We start from the raw sequence: 26,282 nt of genomic DNA, 5'->3' as shown, positions 1-26,282 counted from the left end.
GCTCTCCAGTCACATCTTCACCCTCTTCTGAGGAAGAATAGTCTTCAGAGCTCATGAATGGCAGAAGGAGATTTAGTGGAATCTCTATGGTCTCTATATGAACCTTAGATTCTTTTAGGTCCTCAATAGGAAACTCCTTCTTGTTTGAGAGATGTCCCAGGAGGTCTTCCTCACTAGGATTTTCGTCCTTCTCCTCCCTTGTGCATTCGGCCATATTGATTACATCAATGGCCTTGCACTCTCCTTTTGGATTTTCTTCTGTATTGCTTGGGAGAATATTGGGAGGAGTTTCAGTGACTTTCTTACTCAGCTGGCCCACTTGTGCCTCCAAATTTCTGATGGAGGACCTTGTTTCACTCATGAAACTTAAAGTGGCCTTAGACAGATCAGAGACTAAATTTGCTAAATTAGAGGGGCTCTGCTCAGAATTCTCTGTCTGTTGCGGAGAAGATGATGGAAAAGGCTTGTTATTGCTTAGCCTGTTTCTTCCACCATTAATAAAGCCTTGTTCAGGCTTTTGTTGATCCTTCCATGAGAAATTTGGATGATTTCTCCATGATGAATTATAGGTGTTTCCATAAGGTTCACCCATGTAATTTACCTCTGCTATTGCAGGGTTCTCAGGATCATAAGCTTCTTCAGAAGCTGCCTCTTTAGTATTGTTGGATGCATTTTGCCATCCATTTAGACTTTGAGAAATCATGTTGACTTGCTGAGTCAACACTTTGTTCTGAGCCAATATGACATTCAGAGCATCAATTTCAAGAACTCCCTTCCTTTGAGGCGTCCCATTATTCACGGAATTCCTCTCAGAAGTGTACATGAATTGGTTATTTGCAACCATGTCAATAAGTTCTTGAGCTTCTGCAAGCGTTTTCTTTAAGTGAATGGATCTACCTGCAGAATGGTCCAATGACATTTTAGAAAACTCAGATAGACCATAATAGAATATATCTAATATGGTCCATTCTGAAAACATGTCAGAAAGACACTTTTTGGTCATCTGCTTGTATCTTTCCCAAGCTTCATAGAGGGATTCACTATCTTTTTGCTTAAAGGTCTAAACATCCACTCTAAACTTGCTCAACTTTTGAGGAGGAAAGAATTTATCCAAGAAGGCCGTGACCAGCTTATCCCAGGAGTCTAGGCTATCTTTAGGTTCTGAGTCCAACCATGTTCTAGCTCTGTCTCTTACAGCAAAAGGGAAAAGCATGAGCCTGTAGACTTCAGGATCTACTCCATTTGTCTTAACAGTCTCATAAATCTGCAAGAACTCAGTTAAAAACTGATAAGGATCTTCAGATGGAAGTCCATGAAACTTGCAGTTCTGTTGCATCAAAGCAACTAATTGAGGTTTCAGCTCAAAATTGTTTGCTCCAATGGCAGGAATTGAGATGCTTCTTCCATCAAATTTGGACGTTGGTTTAGTAAAATCACCAAGCATCCTCCTTGCATTATTGTTGTTGGGTTCGGCTGCCATCTCCTTCTCTTGTTTGAAAATTTCAGAAAGGTTGCCTCTGGATTGTTGTAATTTAGCTTCTCTTAGTTTCCTCTTCAGAGTCCTTTCAGGTTCTAGATTAGCTTCAACAAAGATGCCTTTTTCCTTATTCCTGCTCATATAAAAGAGAAGAGAAAAAGAAAAAGGAAGAGGAATCCTCTATATCTGGACAAAGAGGATCCTTATTATTAGTAGAAGAAGAAAGGAATAAGAGTAGAGAATCCAATCACAAGGGTGAGGATAGAGGCAGTGATTGGAGATGAAGAGAAGTGAAGAGAAGTGTTAGTAAATAAATAAATAAATAGAAGAAGAGAAGAGAGAGAGAATTCGAAAATTAATTTTGAAAAGGAGTTAGTGATTTTCAAAAATTAAAGATGAGATAGAATTGAAATTAAAATTTAAAACAATCAATTAATTTAAAAAGAATTTTGAAAAAGGGATGAGATATTTTCGAAAATTAGAGAGGGAGAAGTAGTTAGGTGGTTTTGAAAATGATAAGAAACAAACAAAAAGTCAAATAGTTAGTTGAAAAAGATATTAAATTCAAATTTGAAAAGATAAGAAGATAAGAAGTTAGAAAATATATTTTAAAATCAAATTTTTGAAAAAGATAAAATTTTGAAAAAGATATGATATAAAAGATAAGATAAGATAGATTTAATTTTTAAAATTAAAATTAATTACTTAACTAACAAGAAACTAAAAGATAAGATTCTAGAATTTAAAGATTGAACCTTTCTTAACAAGAAAGTAACAAACTTCAAATTTTTGAATCAATCATATTACTCGTTAGTATATTTTTCAAAAATCAAGATAAAATTAAGAAAAAGATTTTTTGAAAAATATTTAAAAAGATTTTCAAAAATTAAATAAATAAAAAAAATAAAAAAAAGATTTAATTTTTTGAAAAAGTTTTTGAAAAGATAAGATTTTTAAAATTGAAAATTTGACTTGACTCATGAGAAACAACTAATTTTAAAATTTTTTGACTAAGTCAACTCAAATTTTCGAAAATTATGAGAAAATTAAGTAAAAGATATTTTTTATTTTTGAATTTTTAATTATGAGAGAGAAAAACACAAATATGACCCAAAACATAAAAGTTTTGGATCAAAACACAAGATGCATGCAAGAACACTATGAATGTTAAGATGAACACCAAGAACACTTTGAAGATCATGATGAACATCAAGGACATATTTTTGAAAAAATTTTTATGCAAAGAAAACATGCAAGACACCAAACTTAGAATTCTTTAATGCTTGGACTCTATGAATGCAAAAATGCATATGAAAAACAATAAAAGACACAAAACAAGAAAACATCAAGATCAAACAAGAAGACTTACCAAGAACAACTTGAAGATCATGAAGAACACCATGAATGCATGAATTTTTCGAAAAAAAATGCAAGAACAATATGAATATGCAATTGACACCAAACTTAAAAATTGATTCAAGACTCAAACAAGAAACAAAAAATATTTTTGATTTTTTATGATTTTATGATTTTTTTGTATTTTCTTAATAAATTTTTTCGAAAATATTCTTTAGAAAAACGAAAATAAAGAAAAAAAATTTTGGAAGATTTTTTTGAAAAGTTTTTGAAATTAAAACAAAAAGAAAATTACCTGATCTGAGCAACAAGATGAACAGACAGTTGTCCATACTCGAACAATCCCCGGCAACGGCGCCAAAAACTTGGTGCACGAAATTGTGATCATCAACAATGGCTCCAAAGACTTGGTGCTCTCAAACGTGAATCTCACTTTGTCACAACTCCGCATAACTAACCAGCAAGTGTACTGGGTCGTCCAAGTAATACCTTCCGTGAGTAAGGGTCGATCCCACAGAGATTGTTGGTATGAAGCAAGCTATGGTCACCTTGTAAATCTCAGTCAGGCGGATTCAAATTGATAGTGGTTTTCGAAAAATATAAAGAGATACTTAATTAAATAATAAAGGATAGAAATACTTATGTAAATTCATTAGTGGGAATTTCAGATATGTGTATGGAGATGCTGTGTTCCTTCTGAATTTCTGCTTTCCTACTGCTTTCATCCAATCTTTGTCATTCCTTTCTATGGCAAGCTGTATGTAGGGCATTACCGTTGTCAATGGCTACATCCCATCCTTTCAGTGAAAATGGTCCAAATGCTCTATCACAGCACGGTTAATCATCTGTCGGTTCTCGATCATGTTGGAATAGAATCCCTTGATTCTTTTGCGTTTGTCATCACGCCCAGCAATCGCAAGTTTGAAGCTCGTCACAGTCATTCAATTCTGGAATCCTACTCGGAATACCACAGACAAGGTTAGACTTTCCGGATTCCCATGAATGCCGCCATCAATTCTAGCTTATACCACGAAGATTCTGATTAAGGAATCCAAGAGATATGCGCCCAGTCTAAGGTAGAACGGAAGTGGTTGTCAGTCACGCGTTAATAGTTGAGAATGATGATGAGTGTCACGGATCATCACATTCATCATGTCAAAGTGCAACGAATATCTTAGAATAAGAATAAGTCGAATTGAATAGAAAATAGTAGTACTTGCATTGAAACTTGAGGTACAGCAGAGCTCCACACCCTTAATCTATGGTGTGTAGAAACTCCACCGTTAAAAATACATAAGTGATGAAGGTCCAGGCATGGCCGAATGGCCAGCCCCCAAACGTGATCACCGGATGGAAAATACAATCCAGGACATCTAATAAACTAGTAAAAAGTTCTATTTATACTAAACTAGCTACTAGGGTTTACAGAGGTAAGTAATTAATGCATAAATTCACTTCCCGGGCCCACTTGGTGTGTGCTTGGGCTGAGCTTGATCTATCCACGAGTTGAGGCTTCTCTTGGAGTTGAACGCCAAGTTGTAACGTGTTTTGGGCGTTCAACTCTGGTTCGTGACGTGTTTCTGGCGTTTGACTCCAGAATGCAGCATGGAACTGGCGTTGAGCGCCAGTTTACGTCATCAAATCTCAAATAAAGTAGGGACTATTATATATTGCTGAAAAATTCTGGATGTCTACTTTCTAACACCATTGAGAGCGCACCATTTGGAGTTCTGTAGCTCCAGAAAATCCATTTTGAGTGCAGGGAGGTCAGATTCCAACAGCGTCAGCAGTCCTTTGTCAGCCTCCTATCAGAGTTTTGCTCAGGTCCCTCAATTTCAGGCAAAAAATACCTGAAATTACAGAAAAACACATAAACTCGTAGTAAAGTCCAGAAATATGAATTTAGCATAAAAACCAATGAAAACATCCCAAAAAGTAACTAGATCATACTAAAAACTACCTAAAAGCAATGCCAAAAAGCGTATAAATTATCCGCTCATCACTCTGCCTCCAATAATCATTTTCTATTTTTCTTCCATTTTGTTTTACTTCACTATGAGAGGCGTTCGATTGGGTGCGAGAGTGTTTGGATTTGTTGGTGGAGTGTTTTTTATTCGTTGATGATGTTTGAATATGAGATTGTTTTGCTTTGTTGCTGTTGTTGTTTTGCTTCATCTCTTCTTTAGAGAGTGTACAAAAACAGCAGACCTATAAAAAAATGAGAGAAAGTGTGATTTTGTAAAAGGATATTTTTGTCCAAAATTTAGAGAAAGGACGACTTTAAAATCAAATTGAACTTTATGGACAAATTCGAATGCAAAAAAGCTTTGGGAACAAATTCGATTTTTAGATTAAATCATAAAGACCAAAATCGTACTTAACCTTTATTTTTATCAGCATTAGATTCAAGTTAAAAATTTACAAAAATAAGTAATCGTTAAATAGTTATGTTCTGTTGATAAAAAAAACATTGTTATCAAACCCGGCTTGACCCAGCTGGTTCGACCGGAAACCCGGTCATTCGGCCGGAGCGAGCCACTCATTGAACCGGCTATGTAGTAGACCCGGTGGAACCCGGTTCGACCCGACGGGTTTTAATGAAATTCGGTGACCCAGCCAATTAATTTAACCTGGTCCGGGTCGTGTTAATTTTTTTTAATATTGAAGCAACATCGTTTCAGCCTTTCAGGTGCCCCCCTCCCCTTTGAATGAACCCTAAGTCACTAATGGCTAATCACTAATGCCACATGCTCCATTGCCCCTAATATGAATATAACGGTAGAACCCCCCAACCCCCAGCCAACTTCGTCTCTCTGCTCTCTCGAGCTCGGCACTCGACAGTCCCTCACCCTCACCCTCACCTTCACCTTATCACTCCGTAATCTCTCCCCTCACCTCGTTAGTCGTCACTCTTAGCCATTCACGGCCTCACCTCGTCGCTCTCTCAGTCTCTCACCTCATCCCCTCACCTCAGTCGTTGTCGCAGTCCCGTGCCCATGCGTTCACTTCGTCAGTGGCAAGAGCAGACAGAACCAATCAAGCAGCTTCTACTCCATCGGGTGGTGGTTGTCGTCGTCTTCTTGTATCGCGGTCTGGGAACTAGAAATCTAGAATTATTGTTGAATCTGGTGGTTGTTGATGTTGTATTTGATTTTTAGAGTTGTTGAACACTTGAACCTGGGTATATTTTAGTTAGTATTATTATTAAATCTGGTGGTTATAAGGTTATTGCTATTGTATTTGGTATTTTAAAGTTTGATGAGCGGATAATTTATACGCTTTTTGGCATTGTTTTCATATAGTTTTTAGTAAGTTCAAGCTACTTTTAGGGATGTTTTCATTAGTTTTTATGTTAAATTCACATTTCTGGACTTTACTATGAGTTTGTGTGTTTTTCTGTGATTTCAGGTAAATTCTGACTGAAATTGAGGGATTTGAGCAAAACTCTGAAAAAAGGCTGACAAAAGGACTGCTGATGCTGTTGGATTCTGACCTCCCTGCACTCGAAATGGATTTTCTGGAGCTACAGAAATCCAATTGGCGCGCTCTTAACGGCGTTGGAAAGTACACATCCAGGGCTTTCCAGCAATATATAATAGTCCATACTTTATTCGAAGAATGACGACGTAACTTGGCGTTGAACGCCAAGTACATGCTGCTTTCTGAAGTTAAACGCCAGAAAAACGTCATGATCCGGAGTTGAACGCCCAAAACACGTCATAACTCAAAGTTCAACTCCAAGAGAAGCCTCAGCTCGTGGATTGAACAAGCTCAGCCCAAACATACACCAAGTGGGCCCCGGAAGTGGATTTATGCATCAATTACTTACTCATGTAAACCCTAGGAGCTAGTTTATTATAAATAGGATGAATTACTAATGTATTAGAAATCTTTGGTCTCAGTTTTGTTTTATTCTTCATCCTAAGAGACTATTGATCACGTTTAAGGGGGCTGGCCATTCGGCCATGCCTGAACCTTCTGCTTATGTATTTTCAACGGTGGAGTTTCTGCACACCATAGATTAAGGGTGTGGAGCTCTGCTGTACCTCAAGTATCAATGCAATTCTATCTTCTTTTATTCGGTCTCTATCTTATTCTTATTCCAAGATATCCATTCGTACCCAAGAACATGATGAATCTAATGAGTTAGATAACCCTCATTATTATTCTCACTTATGAATGCGTGTGATTGACAACCACTTCCGTTCTACATGCAACAAGGCTTGAATGTGTATCTCTTAGATTCCCCAACAGAATCTTCGTGGTATAAGCTAGATAGATGGCGGCATTTATGAGGATCCGGAAAGTCCAACCTTGTCTGTGGTGTTCCGAGTAGGATCCTGGGAATCCGGAAAGTCTAACCTTGTCTGTGGTATTCCGAGTAGGATTCCGGTAATGAATGACTGTGACGTGTTTCAAACTTGTAACCTGCTGGGCGTTAGTGACAAGCGCAAAAGAATCAAGGGATTCTATTCCAGTAGGAGCGGGAACCAACCGGTGATTGGCCGTACTGTGACAGAGTGCGTGAGCATTAGCTTTCACTGCGAGGATGGGATGTAGCCATCAACCATGGGTGATGCCTCCAGACTGATTAGCTATGCGAGTGACAGCCGCATAGGATATTTTCCCGAGAGGATGAAAGTAGCCACAGCTGGTGGTGAACCCCTATACAAAGCTTGCCATGGAAAGGAGTAAGAAGAATTGAGTAGAAGCAGTGGGAAGGCAGACGTCCTTGAGCCACACAGCATCTTCATATACTTAACTGAAATTCCTATGCACTGTTCAATGAATCTACATAAGTATTCTATCCCTTTTTATTTTCTTATTTTATTATTAATTTTCGAACCATAAACAATTTTAATCTGCTTAACTGAGATTTGCAAGGTAACCATAGCTTGCTTCATACCAACAATCTCTGTGGATTCGACCCTTACTCACGTAAGGTTATTACTTGGACGACCCAGTACACTTGCTGGTTAGTTGAACGGAGTTGTGACGTTAAGAAAATAAACAGTGCCCTAAGAGTAAACATCATCAAAGTATAAAGAACAAGTGATCACAATTTCGTCCACCAAGTTTTTGGCGCCGTTGCCGGGGATTGTTCGAGTATGGACAACTGACGGTTCATCTTGTTGCTCAGATTAGGTAATTTTCTTTTTCAAAAATCTTTTTCAAAATTTTTCTTTTATTTTCGTTTTTCTTCATATTATTTTCGAAAAAAATTATATAAAAATCCAAAAATATTTAGAAAATCATAAAAACTAAAAATATTTTGTGTTTCTTGTTTGAATCTTGTGTTAATTTTTAAGTTTGGTATCAATTGCATGCTTTAAAAATTTTTCTTGCATTTTTTCGAAAATTTCATGCATTCATAGTGTTCTTCATGATCTTCAAGTTGTTCTTGACAAGTCTTCTTGTTTGATCTTGATCATTTCTTGTTTTGTGTCTTTTCTTGTTTTTCATGTGCATTTTTGCATTCATATTTTTCATGCATTAAAAATTTCTAAGTTTGGTGTCTTGCATGTTTTCTTTGCATTAAAAATTTTTCAAAATATGTTCTTGATGTTCATCATGATCTTCAAAGTGTTCTTGGTGTTCATCTTGACATTCATAACATTCTTGCATGCATTCATGATTTTGATCTAAAAATTTCATGCATTAAGTATTTTTGTTGTTTTTCTCTCTCATAATTAAAAATTCAAAAATCAAAAAAAAAATATCTTTTCCTTATTTCCCTCCAAATTTTCGAAATTTTGGGTTGACTTGGTCAAAAATTTTCAAAATTAGTTGTTTCTTACAAGTCAAGTCAAAATTTCAATTTTAAAAATCTTATCTTTTCAAAATCTTTTTCAAAAATCATATCTTTTTCAATTTTTTCTATTTTTCGAAAATTTCAAAAAATCTTTTTCAAAATCTTTTTCTTATCTTTATATCAAATTTTCGAAAGTTAGCTAACAATTAATGTGATTGGTTCAAAAATTTGAAGTTTGTTACTTTCTTGTTAAGAAAGGTTCAATCTTTAAGTTCTAGAATCTTATCTTGTAGTTTCTTGTTAGCTAAGTAATTTTAAAAATTAAATCTTTTTCAAAATATCTTTTTCTTAAAAATCTTTTTATCTTTTATTTGATCTTTTTCAAAAATTTTATCTTTTTCAAAAATTTGATTTTAAAATATCTTATCTAACTTACTATCTTCTTATCTTTTTCAATTTTGATTTCAAATCTTTTTCAATCAACTAACTAACTTCTTGTTTGTCTCTTATCTTTTTCAAAACCACCTAACTACTTTTCCCTCTTCTATTTTCGAAAATATCTCATCCCTTTTTCAAAATTTCTTTTTAATTAATTAATTGTTTCATGTTTGAATTTTAATTATAATTTATTTCTAAATTTTTGAAAATCACTAACCCTTTTTCAAAATTATTTTCGAAATCTCTCTTCTCTTTTCTTTTTCTATTTAATTATTTAATTACTAACACTTCTCTTCACCTCTCTTCATCCAAAATCCGAATCCATTCTTCATTCTTCTACCCCCTTTCTTTTTCTACTAACATAAAGGAATCTCTATACTGTGACATAGAGGATTCCTCTTCTTTTCTTGTTTTCTTCTCTTTCATATGAGCAGGAACAGGGATAAAGGCACTCTTGTTGAAACTGATCCAGAACCTGAAAGGACTCTAAAGAGAAAATTAAGAGAAGCCAAATATAATTATTCTAAAGGTAACCTTTCAGAAACATTAGAACAAGAGAAGGAGATGGCAGAAGAAAATAATAATAATAATGCAAGGAGAATGCTTGGTGACTTCACAAAACCAACGTCCAAGTTTGATGGAAGAAGCATCTCCATTCCTGCCATTGGAGCCAATAACTTTGAGCTTAAGCCTCAACTAGTTGCTTTAATGCAACAAAACTGCAAGTTTTATGGACTTCCATCTGAAGATCCTTATCAGTTTTTAACTGAGTTCTTGCAGATCTGTGAGACTGTAAAGACGAATGGAGTTGATCCTGAAGTCTACAGACTCATGCTTTTCCCTTTTGCTGTAAGAGACAGAGCTAGAGTATGGTTGGATTCACAACCCAAGGACAGCCTGGACTCATGGGATAAGCTGGTCACTGCCTTCTTGGATAAGTTCTTTCCTCCTCAAAAGCTGAGCAAGCTGAGAGTGGATGTTCAAACCTTCAAACAAAAAGATGGTGAATCCCTCTATGAAGCTTGGGAAAGATACAAGCAGTTGACCAAAAGATGTCCATCTGACATGTTTTCAGAATGGACCATATTGGATATCTTCTATTATGGTCTCTCTGAATTTTCGAAAATGTCATTGGACCATTCTGCAGGTGGATCTATTCACCTGAAGAAAACGCCTGGAGAGGCTCAAGAACTCATTGACATGGTTGCAAACAACCAGTTCATGTATACTTCTGAGAGGAATTCCGTGAACAATGGGGTACCTCAGAAGAAAGGAGTTCTTGAAATTGATGCTCTGAATGCCATATTGGCTCAGAACAAAGTGTTGACTCAACAGGTCAACATGATCTCTCAAAATCTGAATGGACTGCAACATGCATCCAACAGTACTAGAGAGGCAGCTTCTGAAGAAGCTTATGATCCTGAGAACCCTGCCATGGCAGAGGTTAATTACATGGGTGAACCTTATGGAAACACCTATAACTCATCATGGAGAAATCATCCAAATTTCTCATGGAAGGATCAGCAAAAGCCTCAACAAGGCTTTAACAATGGTGGACGTACTAGGCTGGGCAATAGCAAGCCATATCCATCATCTTCTCAGCAACAGACAGAGAATTCTGAACAAAATAACTCTAATTTAGCCAATATAGTCTCTGATCTGTCAAAGGCCACTTTCAGTTTCATGAATGAAACAAGATCCTCCATTAGAAATTTGGAGGCACAAGTGGGTCAGCTGAGTAAGAAAGTCATTGAAACTCCTCCCAGTATTCTCCCAAGCAATACAGAAGAAAATCCAAAAGGAGAGTGCAAGGCCATTGACATAGTCAATATGGCCGAATGCACAAGGGAGGAGGAGGACGAAAATCCTAGTGAGGAAGACCTCCTGGGACGTTCCTCAAGCAAGAAGGAGTTTCCTATTAAGGATCCTGAGGAATCTGAGGCTCATACAGAGACCATAGAGATTCCTTTGAATCTCCTTCTGCCATTCATGAGCTCTGAAGAATATTCATCCTCTGAAGATAATGAAGATGTGACTGGAGAGCAAGTTGCTCAATACTTAGGAGCTATCATGAAACTGAATGCCAAGCTGTTTGGTAATAAGACTTGGGAAAGTGAACCCCCCTTGCTCATTAGTGAACTAGATACTTGGATTCAGAGAACTCTACCTCAAAAGAAACAAGATCCTGGCAAGTTTTTAATACCTTGCACCATTGGCACCATGAGCTTTGAAAAAGCTCTATGTGATCTTGGGTCAGGGATAAATCTTATGCCACTCTCTGTAATGGAGAAGCTGGGGATCATTGAGGTACAACCTGCTTTGTTCTCATTACAATTGGCAGATAAGTCCATAAGACAAGCTTATGGATTAGTAGAGGACGTGCTAGTAAAGGTCAAAGGCCTTTACATCCCTGCTGATTTCATAATCCTAGACACTAGGAAGGAAGATGATGAATGCATCATCCTAGGAAGACCTTTCCTAGCCACAGCAGAAGCTGTAATAGATGTCAACAGAGGTGAGTTAGTCCTTCAATTGAATGGGGACTACCTTGTATTTCAGGCACATGGCCATCCCTCTGTGACAAAAGAGAGTAAGCATGAAGAGCTTCTCTCAGTTCAGAGTCAAGAAGAGCCTCCACAGTCAAACTCTAAGTTTGGTGTTGTGAGGCCACAACCAAACTCTAAGTTTGGTGTTCAAACCCCATATCCAAACTCTAAGTTTGGTGTTGGGAATACCACACTTAAATTGACCTGATCACCTTATGGCTCCATGAGAGCCACTGTCAAGCTATTGACATTAAAGAAGCGCTTGTTGGGAGGCAACCCAATTTTATTTATCTAATTTTATTTTATTTTGTTTCTTTGTTATTTTTATGTTTTATTAGGTACATGATCATGAGGAGTCACGAAAAAATCAAAAAAAAAATAATAATAATAATAATAATAAAAACAGAGTCAAAAACAGAAGAAAAAAATTTTCACCTTGGAGGCAGCACAGACTGGCGTTCAACGCCAGTAAGATGCATCTGTCTGGCGTTCAACGCCAGAACAGAGCACCATTCTGGCGTTGAACGCCCAAAACAAGCAACAACCTGGCGTTAAACGCCAGGATGGTGCACAGAGAGGACAAACTGGCGTTGAACGCCAGAAACAAGCATGAAACTGGCGTTCAACGCCAGGAACATGCATTACATGGGCGTTGAACGCCCAGAACATGCACCAATGGGCGTTTGAACGCCAGAATGTTGCATGAAGGCATGTTACATGCCTATATGGTGAAGGAATGGTATTTGTTTTCACCTCAGGATCTGTGGACCCCACAGGATCCCCACCTACCACATTCCTTTTAATCCTAATCACACTCTCCTAATCCAAATCTCATTCTCAATGTCACACTTCCCAACACCCTTCACCAATCACCTCAATTCCTCTTCCCAATTACCCCATTCACCATTCACATCAACCCCCTCTTCCCCATAAACCCCACCTACCCTCATAAAATTCAAATTCAAGTTCCCACCAATTCCCACCCAAATGGCCGAAACCCACCCTCCCCTCTCCCTATAAATACCCTTCCCTTATTCATCATTTTCACACAATACAAACCCCTTCTTCTCTCAAATAGCCGAACCCACTTCTCTCCCTCTCTACCATATTCTCTTCTTCTTCTTCTACTATTCTTTTCTTTCTTGCTCAAGGACGAGCAAATTTTAAGTTTGGTGTGGTAAAAGCATAAGCTTTTTTTTGTTTTTCCATTACCAATGGCACCCAAGGCCGGAGTTTCCTCAAAGAAAGGGAAAGGGAAAGCAAAAGCTTCCACCTCCGAGTCATGGGAGAGGGAGAGATTCATCTCCAAGAGCCATCAAGACCACTTCTATGATGTTGTGGCAAAGAAGAAGGTGATCCCTGAGGTCCCTTTCAAGCTCAAGAAAAATGAGTATCCGGAGATCCGACTTGAGATTCAAAGAAGAGGTTGGGAAGTCTTAGCCAACCCCATACAACAAGTCGGAATATTGATGGTTCAAGAGTTCTATGCCAATGCATGGATCACTAGGAACCATGACCAAGGTATGAACCCAAGCCCAAAGAATTATCTCACAATGGTTAGGGGGAAATACTTGGATTTTAGTCCGAAAAATGTGAGGTTGGCGTTTCACTTACCCATGATGCAAGGTGATGAACGCCCCTACACAAGAAGAGTCAACTTTAATCAAAGGTTGGACCAAGTCCTTAGGGACATTTGTGTGGAAGGCGCCCAATGGAGAATGGACTCCAAGGGCAAGCCAGTCCAACTAAGAAGACTGGACCTCAAGCCTGTAGCTAGAGGATGGTTGGAATTCATCCAAAGATCCATCATCCCTACAAGCAACCGATCTGAAGTTACTGTAGATCGGGCCATCATGATTCATAGCATCATGATTGGAGAGGAAGTGGAAGTTCATGAAGTCATCTCCAATGAGCTCTACAAAATAGCTGACAAGCCTTCATACATGGCACGGCTAGCCTTCCCCCACCTTATATGTCATCTATGTTACTCAGCCGGAGTTATCATAGATGGAGATGTCTCCATTGAAGAAGACAAGCCCATCACCAAGAAAAGGATGGAGCAATCAAGAGAAGTTCCTCACGGCCCTCAAGGAGAACATGAGGAAATTCATCATCAACAAATGCCTCAAGGAATGCACTTTCCTCCCAACAACTATTGGGAGCAACTCAACACCTCCTTAGAAGATTTGAGCCATAATGTTGAACAATTAAGGGTGGAACATCATGAGCACTCCATCATTCTCCAAGAAATAAGAGAAGATCAAAGAGCAATGAGGGAGGAGCAACAAAGGCAAGGACATAGAAGAATTGAAGAACATCATTGGTCCTTCAAGAAGAAGACGCCACTAAAGGTGGATTCATTCCTTGTTCTTTATTTCTTTCTGTTTTCGGTTTTTAATTATTGTGTTTATCTATGTTTTGTGTCTCTATTTCATGATCATTAGTATGTAACCATGCCTTAAAGCTATGAATAAAATCCATTACTCCTTCACCCTTCTTAAAAAGAAAAATGTTTTAATTCAAAAGAACAAGAAGTACATAAATTTCGAAATTATTATTAAATTTAGTTTAATTATATTGATGTGGTGACAATACTTTTTGTTTTCTGAATGAATGATTGAACAGTGCATATGTCTTTTGATATTGTTGTTTATGAGTGTTAAAATTGTTGGTTCTTGAAAGAATGATGAACAAAGAGAAATGTTATTGATGATCTGAAAAAAATCATGAAATTGATTCTTGAAGCAAGAAAAAGTAGTGAAAAAGAAGAAGCTTGCGAAAAAAAAAAAAAGTGGCGAAAAAAAAATAGAAAGAAAAAGAAAAAGCAAGTAGAAAACGCCAATAGCCCTTAAAACCAAAAGGCAAGGGTAAAAAGGATCCAAGGCTTTGAGCATCAATGGATAGGAGGGCCCAAGGAAACAAAATTCAGGCCTAAGCGGCTAAATCAAGCTGTCCCTAACCATGTGCTTGTGTCATGAAGGTCCAAGTGAAAAGCTTGAGACTGAGTGGTTAAAGTTGTGATCCAAAGCAAAAGAGTGTGCTTAAGAGCTCTGGACACCACTAACTGGGGACTCTAGCAAAGCTAAGTCACAATCTGAAAAGGTTCACCCAGTCATGTGTCTGTGGCATTTATGTATCCGGTGGTAATACTGGAAAACAAAGTGCTTAGGGCCACGGCCAAGACTCATAAGTAGCTGTGTTCAAGAATCAACATGCTTAACTAGGAAAGTCAATAACACTATCCAAAATTCTAAGTTCCTAGAGATGCCAATCACTCTGAACTTCAAAGGAAAAAGTGAGATGCCAAAATTGTTCAGAAGCAAAAAGCTACAAGTCCCGCTCATGTAATTAAATTAATATTCAGTGATATTTTGGACTTTATAGTATATTCTCTTCTTTTTATCCTATTTGATTTTCAGTTGCTTGGGGACAAGCAACAATTTAAGTTTGGTGTTGTGATGAGCGGATAATTTATACGCTTTTTGGCATTGTTTTCATATAGTTTTTAGTAAGTTCAAGCTACTTTTAGGGATGTTTTCATTAGTTTTTATGTTAAATTCACATTTCTGGACTTTACTATGAGTTTGTGTGTTTTTCTGTGATTTCAGGTAAATTCTGACTGAAATTGAGGGATTTGAGCAAAACTCTGAAAAAAGGCTGACAAAAGGACTGCTGATGCTGTTGGATTCTGACCTCCCTGCACTCGAAATGGATTTTCTGGAGCTACAGAACTCCAATTGGCGCGCTCTCAACGGCGTTGGAAAGTAGACATCCAGGGCTTTCCAGCAATATATAAAAGTCTATACTTTATTCGAAGAATGACGACGTAACTTGGCGTTGAACGCCAAGTACATGCTGCTTTCTGAAGTTAAACGCCAGAAAAACGTCATGATCCGGAGTTGAACGCCCAAAACACGTCATAACTCAAAGTTCAACTCCAAGAGAAGCCTCAGCTCGTGGATTGAACAAGCTCAGCCCAAACATACACCAAGTGGGCCCCGGAAGTGGATTTATGCATCAATTACTTACTCATGTAAACCCTAGGAGCTAGTTTATTATAAATAGGATGAATTACTAATGTATTAGAAATCTTTGGTCTCAGTTTTGTTTTATTCTTCATCCTAAGAGACTATTGATCACGTTTAAGGGGGCTGGCCATTCGGCCATGCCTGAACCTTCTGCTTATGTATTTTCAACGGTGGAGTTTCTGCACACCATAGATTAAGGGTGTGGAGCTCTGCTGTACCTCAAGTATCAATGCAATTCTATCTTCTTTTATTCGGTCTCTATCTTATTCTTATTCCAAGATATCCATTCGTACCCAAGAACATGATGAATCTAATGAGTTAGATAACCCTCATTATTATTCTCACTTATGAATGCGTGTGATTGACAACCACTTCCGTTCTACATGCAACAAGGCTTGAATGTGTATCTCTTAGATTCCCCAACAGAATCTTCGTGGTATAAGCTAGATAGATGGCGGCATTTATGAGGATCCGGAAAGTCCAACCTTGTCTGTGGTGTTCCGAGTAGGATCCTGGGAATCCGGAAAGTCTAACCTTGTCTGTGGTATTCCGAGTAGGATTCCGGTAATGAATGACTATGACGTGCTTCAAACTTGTAACCTGCTGGGCGTTAGTGACAAGCGCAAAAGAATCAAGGGATTCTATTCCAGTAGGAGCGGGAACCAACCGGTGATTGGCCGTACTGTGACAGAGTGCGTGAGCATTAGCTTTCACTGCGAGGATGGGATGTAGCCATCAACCATGGGTGATGCCTCCAGACTGATTAGCTATGCGAGTGACAGCCGCATAGGATATTTTCCCGAGAGGATGAAAGTAGCCACAGCTGATGGTGAACCCCTATACAAAGCTTGCCATGGAAAGGAGTAAGAAGAATTGAGTAGAAGCAGTGGGAAGGCAGACGTCCTTGAGCCACACAGCATCTTCATATACTTAACTGAAATTCCTATGCACTGTTCAATGAATCTACATAAGTATTCTATCCCTTTTTATTTTCTTATTTTATTATTAATTTTCGAACCATAAACAATTTTAATCTGCTTAACTGAGATTTGCAAGGTAACCATAGCTTGCTTCATACCAACAATCTCTGTGGATTCGACCCTTACTCACGTAAGGTTATTACTTGGACGACCCAGTACACTTGCTGGTTAGTTGAACGGAGTTGTGACGTTAAGAAAATAAACAGTGCCCTAAGAGTAAACATCATCAAAGTATAAAGAACAAGTGATCACAATTTCGTCCACCAAAGTTATTGTTATTTAGTATTTCACTAGAATTGTTTAACCAAATTTTTTTGTTGCTGGACAGTGGATAACAGAGTTGAATACTTGAATTGTTAAATTTGTTGTTGATTATTGATGAGCGGATAATTTGTACGCTTTTTGGCATTGTTTTTAGTATGTTTTTAGTAGGATTTAGTTAGTTTTTAGTATATTTTTATTAGTTTTTAGTTAAAATTCACTTTTCTGGACTTTACTATGAGTTTGTGTGTTTTTCTGTGATTTCAGGTATTTTCTGGCTGAAATTGAGGGACCTGAGCAAAAATCTGATTCAGAGACTGAAAAGGACTGCAGATGCTGTTGGATTCTGACCTTCCTGCACTCGAAGTGGCCTTTCTGGAGGAAGGTCTTGCTGGCGTTTAAACGCCAGTAAGGGTAGCAGCTGGGCGTTTAACGCCCAGTCTGGCACCATTCTGGGCGTTTAACGCCAGAAAGGGGCACCAGACTGGCGTTAAACGCCAGAAAAGGGCAAGAAGCTGGCGTTAAATGCCAGAAATGGGCACCAGCCCGGCGTTTAACGCCAGAATTGGCATGAAGTGCATTTTTGCACGCCACTTGGTGCAGGGATGACTTTTCCTTGACACCTCAAGATCTGTGGACCCCACAGGATCCCCACCTACCCCACCACCCTCTCTCTTCTTCTTTACCCATTCACCAATCACCTCAACACCTCTTCCCCAAAAACCCTTCACCTATCAAATCCCATCTTTCTCTTCACCACTCACATCCATCCTTCATAAAACCTCACCTACCTCACCATTCAAATTCAAACCACTTTCCCTCCCAAACCCACCCTACCATAGCCGAACCCCATCTCTCTCCACCCCTATATAAACCCATCTTCACTCCCTCATTTTCACACACCCTAAACACCGTTTCTTCCCCTTTGGCCGAACCACAAAGCCATCTCCATCTCCTCTATTTCTTCTTCTTCTACTCTCTTCTTTCTACTTTTGCTCGAGGACGAGCAAACCTTTTAAGTTTGGTGTGGTGAAAGCATTGCTTTTTGTTTTTCCATAACCATTTATGGCATCTAAGGCCGGAGAAACCTCTAGAAAGAGGAAAGGGAAGGCAAAAGCTTCCACCTCCGAGTCATGGGAGATGGAGAGATTCATCTCAAGGGTGCATCAAGACCACTTCTATGAAGTTGTGGCCTTGAAGAAGGTGATCTCCGAAGTCCCTTTCAAACTCAAAAAGAGTGAATATCCCGAGATCCGACATGAGATTCGAAGAAAAGGTTGGGAAGTTCTTACCAACCCCATTCAACAAGTCGGAATCTTGATGGTTCAAGAGTTCTATGCCAATGCATGGATCACCAAGAACCATGATCAAAGTGTGAACCCGGACCCAAAGAATTGGCTCACAATGGTTCGGGAGAAATACTTAGATTTTAGTCCGGAAAATGTAAGGTTGGCATTCAACTTGCCCATGATGCAAGGAGATGAACACCCTTACACTAGAAGGGTCAACTTTGATCAAAGGTTGGACCAAGTCCTCACAGTCATTTGTGAAGAGGGCGCCCAATGGAAGAGAGATTCAAGAGGGAAGCCGGTTCAATTGAGAAGGCATGACCTCAAGCCCGTGGCTAGGGGATGGTTGGAGTTTATCCAACGCTCAATCATTCCCACTAGCAACCGGTCTGAAGTTACTCTAGACCGGGCCATCATGATCCATAGTATCATGATTGGAGAAGAAGTAGAAGTTCATGAGGTTATAGCCCAAGAACTCTATAAGGTGGCGGACAAGTCCTCTACCTTGGCAAGGTTAGCCTTTCCTCATCTCATTTGTCACCTCTGTTATTCAGTAGGAGTTGACACAGAAGGAGACATCCTCATTGATGAGGACAAGCCCATCACTAAGAAAAGGATGGAGCAAACAAGAGACCCCTCTCATCATGAAATCCCTGAGATGCCTCAAGGGATGCACTTTCCTCCACAAAACTATTGGGAGCAACTGAACACCTCCCTAGGAGAACTGAGTTCCAACATGGGACAACTAAGGGTGGAGCACCAAGAACATTCCATCCTCCTCCATGAGATTAGAGAAGATCAAAGAATCATGAGAGAGGAGCAACAAAGGCAAGGAAGAGACATTGAGGAGCTCAAGCACTCCATAAGACCTTCAAGAGGAAGAACAAGCCGCCATCACTAAGGTGGACCCGTTCTTTAATCTCCTTGTCCTTCATTTCCCTGTTTTTCGAATTTCTATGCTTATGTTTATCTATGTTTGTGTCTTATGATCAGTAGTGTCTATGCCTTAAAGTTATGAATGTCCTATGAATCCATCACCTTTCTTAAATGAAAAAGGTTCTTAATTGAAAAAGAGAAGAATTGCATGAATTTCAGATTTTATAACAGATTAATTATTTTGATGTGGTGGCAATACTTTTGTCTTCTGAATGTATGCTTAAACAGTGCATATCTCTTTTGAATTTGTGGTTCATGAATGTTAAAGTTGTTGGCTCTTGAAAGAATGATGAAAAAGGAGACATGTTACTGAGGATCTGAAAAATCATAAAAATGATTCTTGAAGCAAGAAAAAGCAGTGAATACAAAAAAAAAGAGAGAAGAAGCGAAAAAAAAACGAAAAAAGAAGGGAGAAAGAGAAAAAGAAAGAAAAATAAAGAAATAAAGTTGTGATCCAAGGCAAAAAGAGTGTGCTTAAGAACCCTGGATACCTCTAATTGGAGACTCTAGCAAAGCTGAGTCACAATTTGAAAAGGTTTACCCAATTATGTGTCTGTGGCATGTATGTATCCGGTGGTAATACTGGAAAACAGAGTGCTTTGGGCCACGGCCAAGACTCATAAAGTAGCTGTGTTCAAGAATCATCATACTTAACTAGGAGAATCAATAACACTATCTGGATTCTGAGTTCCTAAAGAAGCCAATCATTCTGAATTTCAAAGGATAAAGTGAGATGCCAAAACTATTCAGAGGCAAGAAGCTAAAGCCCCGCTCATCTAATTAATACTGATCTTCATAGATGTTTTTGGAGTTCATTGCATATTCTCTTCTTTTTATCTTATTTGATTTTCAGTTGCTTGAGGACAAGCAACAATTTAAGTTTGGTGTTGTGATGAGCGGATAATTTGTACGCTTTTTGGCATTATTTTTAGTATGTTTTTAGTAGGATTTAGTTAGTTTTTAGTATATTTTTATTAGTTTTTAGTTAAAATTCACTTTTCTGGACTTTACTATGAGTTTGTGTGTTTTTCTGTGATTTCAGGTATTTTCTGGCTGAAATTGAGGGACCTGAGCAAAAATCTGATTCAGAGACTGAAAAGGACTGCAGATGCTGTTGGATTCTGACCTCCTTGCACTCGAAGTGGATTTTCTGGAGCTACAGAAGCCCAATTGGCGCTCGCTCAACGGCGTTGGAAAGTAGACATCTTGGGCTTTCCAGCAATATATGATAGTCCATACTTTTCCCAAGATTTGATGGCCCAAACCGGCGTTCAAAATCACCTTCAGAATTCCCAGCGTTAAACGCCGGAACTGGCACCAAAGTGGGAGTTAAACACCCAAACTGGCACAAAAGCTGGCGTTTAACTCCAAGAAGAGTCTCTACACAAAAATGCTTCATTGCTCAGCCCAAGCACACACCAAGTGGGCCCGGAAGTGGATTTTTATGTCATTTACTCATCTTTGTAATTCTTAAGCTACTAGTTCTCTATATATAGGACCTTTTGCTAATTGTATTTTCATCTTCGGACATCTAGTTCTTAGATCAGATCTTGGTTCTTCTGGTTCCCTCTTTGGGACCAAAGCCAATGATCACTCTTGTTCTTATGTATTTTCAACGGTGGAGTTTCTACACACCATAGATTAAGGTGTGGAGCTCTGCTGTACCTCGAGTATTAATGTAATTACTATTGTTCTTCTATTCAATTCCGCTTGTTCTTGTTCCAAGATATCACTTGTTCTTCAACTTGATGAATGTGATGATCCGTGACACTCATCATTATTCTCACCTATGAACGTGTGACTGATAACCACCTCCGTTCTACCTTAGTTTGGGTGAATATCTCTTGGATTCCTGATACACGACGCATGGTTGATCGCCTGACAACCGAGCGCTCGCCTGACAACCGAGCCAGCCATTCCGTGAGATCAGAGTCTTCGTGGTATAAGCTAGAATTGATGGCCGCATTCAAGAGAATCCGGAAGGTCTAAACCTTGTCTGTGGTATTCTGAGTAGGATTCAATGATTGAATGACTGTGACGTGCTTCAAACTCACGATTGTGGGGCGTTAGTGACAGACGCAAAAGAATCACTGGATTCTATTCCGACATGATCGAGAACCGACAGCTGGATAGCCGTGCCGTGACAGGGTGCGTTGAACATTTCCACTGAGAGGATGGGAGGTAGCCACTGACAACGGTGAAACCCTTGCATACAGCTTGCCATGGAAAGGAGTAAGAAGGATTGGATGAAGACAGTAGAAAAGCAGAGAGACGAAAGGGACAAAGCATCTCCATTCGCTTATCTGAAGTTCTCACCAATGAATTGCATAAGTATCTCTATCTTTATCTTTATGTTTTATTCATCATCTATAACCATTTGAGTCTGCCTGACTGAGATTTACAAGGTGACCATAGCTTGTTTCATACCAACAATCTCTGTGGGATCGACCCTTACTCGCGTAAGGTTTATTACTTGGACGACCCAGTACACTTGCTGGTTAGTTGTGCGAAGTTGTGATAAAGAGTTGAGATTGCAATTGTGCGTACCATGTTGATGGTGCCATTGATGATCACAATTTCGTGCACCAATTATCATCAGTGAACTTTGGTGGTGGTTGTTATGTTGCTTAAAAACTGACTTAGGTAAATCTTTTGTTGCTGAAATTCTGAAAATATTTTGTTTCTTTTGTTAGAATTTTAAAAGTGTCTTCATCTCAAACACCATCAGAAATGCCACCAACTCAAGAACAAGCATCATCAGCAACTTCTACCCCTAATCTTACCACTAAAAGAGTTTATAATAATAGGAAAAAAAAAAGAAAAGCTCAAGAAAATTATGCAGAAAGTTATGGAGCATGTGATGAAGTTGAAAGAGAATTTGATAGAATGGAAGATCTTGAAGCACGACGACGACGACAACAACAACAACAACAACAACAACAACAACAGCAGCAGCATTCAAGGACAAGGTTGCCACCACCTGCAACTAGGAAAGGAAAAAAAGCTACTGGAATAGAGACTTTTTTTTTTCCATCTTCAACAACACCTAGAGCCTAACCAACTATAAAAAGTGTATTGCAAAGTAAAAAAATTGTGGAAAATGTGACGTTGCCATTGCAAGATTGACAATTGATGCTTCTGTGCCTTTTAATGCAGTTAATTAAGCCTATTACCAACCAATGATTGATGTTATTGCAAACATGGGTGCAGGGTATAAAAGTCCAAACTTTGGTAGAGTTTGTGGGTATTTGTTGAGCAAGTTGTTGGAGGATGTGAAAAAGATGATTGAACGTTATTGTAAAATTTGGAAGCAAAATGGATGTACTATCATGACTGATGGATGGACTAATCGTTGTAGGCGTACTTTAATTAACTTCTTGGTTTATTGTCCTAAAGGAACTATCTTCCTAAAGTCAGTTGATGCTTCTCATGCCTCCAAGATTGCTGATTTGTTCTTTAAGCTTTTTAAGGATGTTGTCTTATTTGTCAGTCCTGAAAATGTTGTTCATACAATGACGGACAATGATACAAATTATATTGCTACTGGAAGGTTGTTGGAAGCTAAATTTCCTAAGTTGTATTGGTTTTCTTGTGTTGCGCATTGTATTAATTTGATGTTGCAAGATATTGGAAAGTTGGATGAAGCAAGTGAGATGGTTTCACATGCTTCAAAGATTACTAAATACATATATAATCATTGTCATCCATTGTATCTGATGAGAAAGTTTACTAGTGGGCGAGAAAAACTTCGTCCAGCTCCAACTCACTTTGCTACCAATTTCATAGCTTTGCAGAGTATTCTAGCACAAAAAGATGCATTGAGAGATATGGTAACTTCTAAAGAATAGAGAATCTCAGCCTACTCCAAAGAAGCTAAAGCTAAAACATTTGTGGATCAAGTTTTAGACTCTAAGTTTTAGAATCAATGTACGGATATTGTTAAGCTTACTGAGATACTTGTTCGTGTGCTTCGTATTGTGAATAGTGAAGATACGGCTGCAATGGATTTTCTTTATCAAGCTTTTTATAAGGCTAGAGAAGAGATGGTGAAGAGGTTTCAACGAAGAAAGAAGATTGTGGAGCCTTACTTAAAGATTTTGGATACTCATTGGGATTCACAACTTCAGAAAAATCTTCATGCTATTGGCTATTGGTTAAATTCTGCTTTTCGATTCAATGCTGATGAATTTGAAAAATATAAGCAAACCACTTCTGGCCTACTAGATGTAATTGAGAAATATGCATATGGTGAACTAGAATTGAATTCTAAGTTGACAAGTGAGTTAAGAATATATAAGAATGCTGAAGATGATTTTAGAAGACAATCTGCACTACGTGAACGAAGCACAGTGATGCCAAGTAAATATTTTATTTGGTTTTATCTTTCTTTATTAGTTTGTTTATTTAAAACAACTAATTGTAATGGATTGCCTCTTTTGATTTTAAGACCAATGGTGGGAATCTTATGGAACTAGAGCACCAAATTTACAAAAGTTAGCCATTCGTGTCTTAAGTCAAACTTGTAGTTCTTCGGGTTGTGAGAGAAATTAGAGTATTTTTGAACACATCCACACAAAGAAGAGGAATCGGTTAGAACATCAAAAGCTTAATGATCTTGTTTTCGTTCATTATAACTTGAGGCTACAATAAAGGTATCTTTTATAATTATTTACCTAATTTCAAATGAGAAAGCAAAGCTATGATCCAATTTGTCTTGATGCATTTGATGACCATTTGGATTGGATATTGGAAGATTCACCACCATTTTTAACTCCTGAAAAGGTTGATGTCTACGAAATAATTTGGCAAATATGTCTATTCAACCAACTTTAGATGATCTTGGTAAATTTTTCAATTGCTTGAATATTTTAATTGTCAGTTGCTATTACGAATTATTCTTGATATTGATTTGTGAAAAATACACAAATGTAGATCAATTAAATTTGGAAAATGATCAAGATAATGATGGACCGAATAACAATGCTATGGAAGATATAGATGCAAATCAAAATGAGAAAAATGTTGATCAAGCTCCAAATTTGTCCTATGAAGATATTGATACTGACTTTGAGCTCATTGTTTGGACTTAATTTACCGATTGTGTTATCTTTCACTTGTCATTGTTGATTTAAATTGAGAACGTATTTTGTACTAGAGACTGGTTTATTATCTTTGTTTTAGATTATTAATTATGTTTAAAAATTGATATTGGATTATTAATGTTTGTAAAGACTTACATTTTAAATTTTAAGACATTATTTTAATTTTATTTATATAATTTTAATTTTTTTAATTATGACTGGATTAACCAGATGAATTAGTGACCTACCGGTTGAACTAGTGATCCAGTGACTCAGTCATATGATTAGATTGATTACCGGTTCAGTTCTGATAACTATACAAAAAAAGACAGACAAAAAGAAATGCCTATGTAGCAACCTTACATAGTGACATTTAATCTTTATTGTTAATAAAAACAAAACCTTATCAACTTTTAGAACTTTGGGGAACTCTTGTTTTTATCTCCAGGGATTATTGTTGTAAGCATTTGAATTTTTTCCGACATTTTTTTTAATAGTTTTCTGTTAAATTTAGAGAAAAGGACAATTTAGTCCCTGGTCTTTTAACCTGCAGACATTTTTGTCCCTGAGCATTGGAAAATACATTTAAATCCCTGACGTTCCTGAAAATAAGACCGATCAGTCCCTCCGTCCATGAGCCACCCTCAGAGCGGACGGAAAATGCTGAGCTGGCTCCCCCTATGCTTACCTGGCTCAACGGCGTTCCCACGTGGCACGTTAGTGGGATGGAGGTTTTGAAAACGGGACACATAAGTCCCTCTCACTTAAAACGACGTCGTTCTGAGTGCTGCCCTAATACTAAAATTCGTTTGGGTTGTTCTGATGCCCTGCCAGCCGTACCAGTGGCAGCGCCGATCGCCGATGGTGCGTGCTTCACACTTGTGGATTTTCGGATCAACTTTGTTTTTGTTCATTTTAGACACTGAATGGTTACTTGTCGAGAAAAAAAAATTGATTTTTTAAAATTGGTTTTAAGGGTCTACGCCAAGTTTGGTGGCTGATAAACCAAAGAGTTCGTTCTCTTCGTGGTTTTATCAGAAGCAAAATCCCAACTCTGAGGGTGTTTCCTGGTGCAGGCTCTTATCCCAGTCTTCACAGGTAATTCAATTGTGATTTTGAGTATTTAATTCAAGTTACAGTTGACCATTTTTTATTTGAAGTGATAAAGCTTGTTTATTTGGGAATCGGAATGTGATGGTATTATTGCTTCAGAATCCGAATGTTCCTATTTCCATATCGAACTTCACAATTGGTTCTAGTAGAAATTCCAACTTCCCGCTGAAGGATCATACTGCAAGTGGAACTTTGTGCAAGATCAAGCAATCCCAGGTACATATTAGGGCCAATGTAAATTTTCAATGGGGTTTTGGAATTTTTATTTGATGTGGTTCTGTGAGGTATGTCATGTCCGGGTTTTTTTTTGTGTGTTTTTTTTTGGTTGTTCCTCCATGCACACCCCTCAGAACTTGCTAGTGGATTGTTTTGCCGATTACTATTTTAGAGGCTTCTAAGCACAGTAAATACTTATCTGTAGTCGTGTGCATGGTTGCGTTGCTTTGTTTCCCCCATTTTCTTGGTTTCCAGTTGCTTGAGGTGAATATCTTAGGAAGTGTATGTGCAGTATGGTTACTGTTGTTTCTGGAAATGACCAGCGTGAGGGGAATGCTGTAGCTGTGCTTGAAAGTACTGGCAGCAAAGGATCTGTGCTAGTAAATGGAACGCTCGTCAAGAAGAGTACCAGTTGTGTGCTTAACTCGGGTGATGAGGTGGTTTTTGGTTTGCTGGGAAATCATGCTTATGTATCCTTTTCAGTTAATTCTAGTTGAATGCCATCCCCATATTTTCCGTTTCTAGTGTGTCTGTGTATTTTTCTTGATTTATTTTGACCTAGGTTTTTAAGCAACTGCATCCTGAAACCGCAGTTAAGGGTGCAGAAGTTCAGAGTGGTGGTGGGAAGTTACTGCAGATTGAAAAGAGAACAGGTGACCCTTCAGCCGTAGCTGGGGCTTCTATTTTGGCTTCTTTGTCTAGCTTTAGGCAGGATCTTACAAGATGGAAGTCTCCATCTCAGTCTGCCAGAAAGCCTCACCAGGGTATTGACGTTTCAGAGAGTGAGCTTGATGTAATGGAAGGCAACT

General features: G+C 38.2%; 1 protein-coding gene, 1 long non-coding RNA gene and 2 other non-coding genes across 4 annotated transcripts; 3 read left to right on the top strand and 1 right to left on the bottom strand.

Moving 5' to 3' along the window:
- The first annotated feature begins 977 nt into the window (after positions 1-977).
- Positions 978-1,081, top strand: LOC130952761 (small nucleolar RNA R71). Its single transcript, XR_009074938.1, has one exon. It is a non-coding gene; the product is annotated as a small nucleolar RNA R71 (small nucleolar RNA).
- Positions 1,082-9,986: 8,905 nt separating this feature from the next.
- LOC130952490 (small nucleolar RNA R71) lies at positions 9,987-10,090 on the bottom strand. The gene has a single exon (XR_009074669.1). It is a non-coding gene; the product is annotated as a small nucleolar RNA R71 (small nucleolar RNA).
- An 11,821-nt stretch (positions 10,091-21,911) lies between these two features.
- Positions 21,912-24,153, top strand: LOC130949409 (uncharacterized). Its single transcript, XM_057878136.1, has 4 exons — positions 21,912-22,032; positions 22,274-22,893; positions 23,008-23,422; positions 23,996-24,153. The coding sequence occupies exons 1-4, from the start codon at positions 21,912-21,914 to the stop codon at positions 24,151-24,153; spliced, it is 1,314 nt and encodes a 437-aa protein (XP_057734119.1).
- An 823-nt stretch (positions 24,154-24,976) lies between these two features.
- LOC130947561 (uncharacterized) lies at positions 24,977-25,922 on the top strand. Its single transcript, XR_009072714.1, has 4 exons — positions 24,977-25,008; positions 25,121-25,242; positions 25,357-25,473; positions 25,797-25,922. It is a non-coding gene; the product is annotated as an uncharacterized LOC130947561 (long non-coding RNA).
- The last annotated feature ends 360 nt before the right edge of the window (positions 25,923-26,282 follow it).

This window comes from Arachis stenosperma, chromosome 9, assembly GCF_014773155.1.
Source record: "Arachis stenosperma cultivar V10309 chromosome 9, arast.V10309.gnm1.PFL2, whole genome shotgun sequence".
NCBI classification, from domain to species: Eukaryota; Viridiplantae; Streptophyta; class Magnoliopsida; order Fabales; family Fabaceae; genus Arachis; species Arachis stenosperma.
The sequence above is the reverse complement of the archived record's forward strand: the minus strand, read 5'-3'. Positions and strand labels throughout refer to the sequence as shown.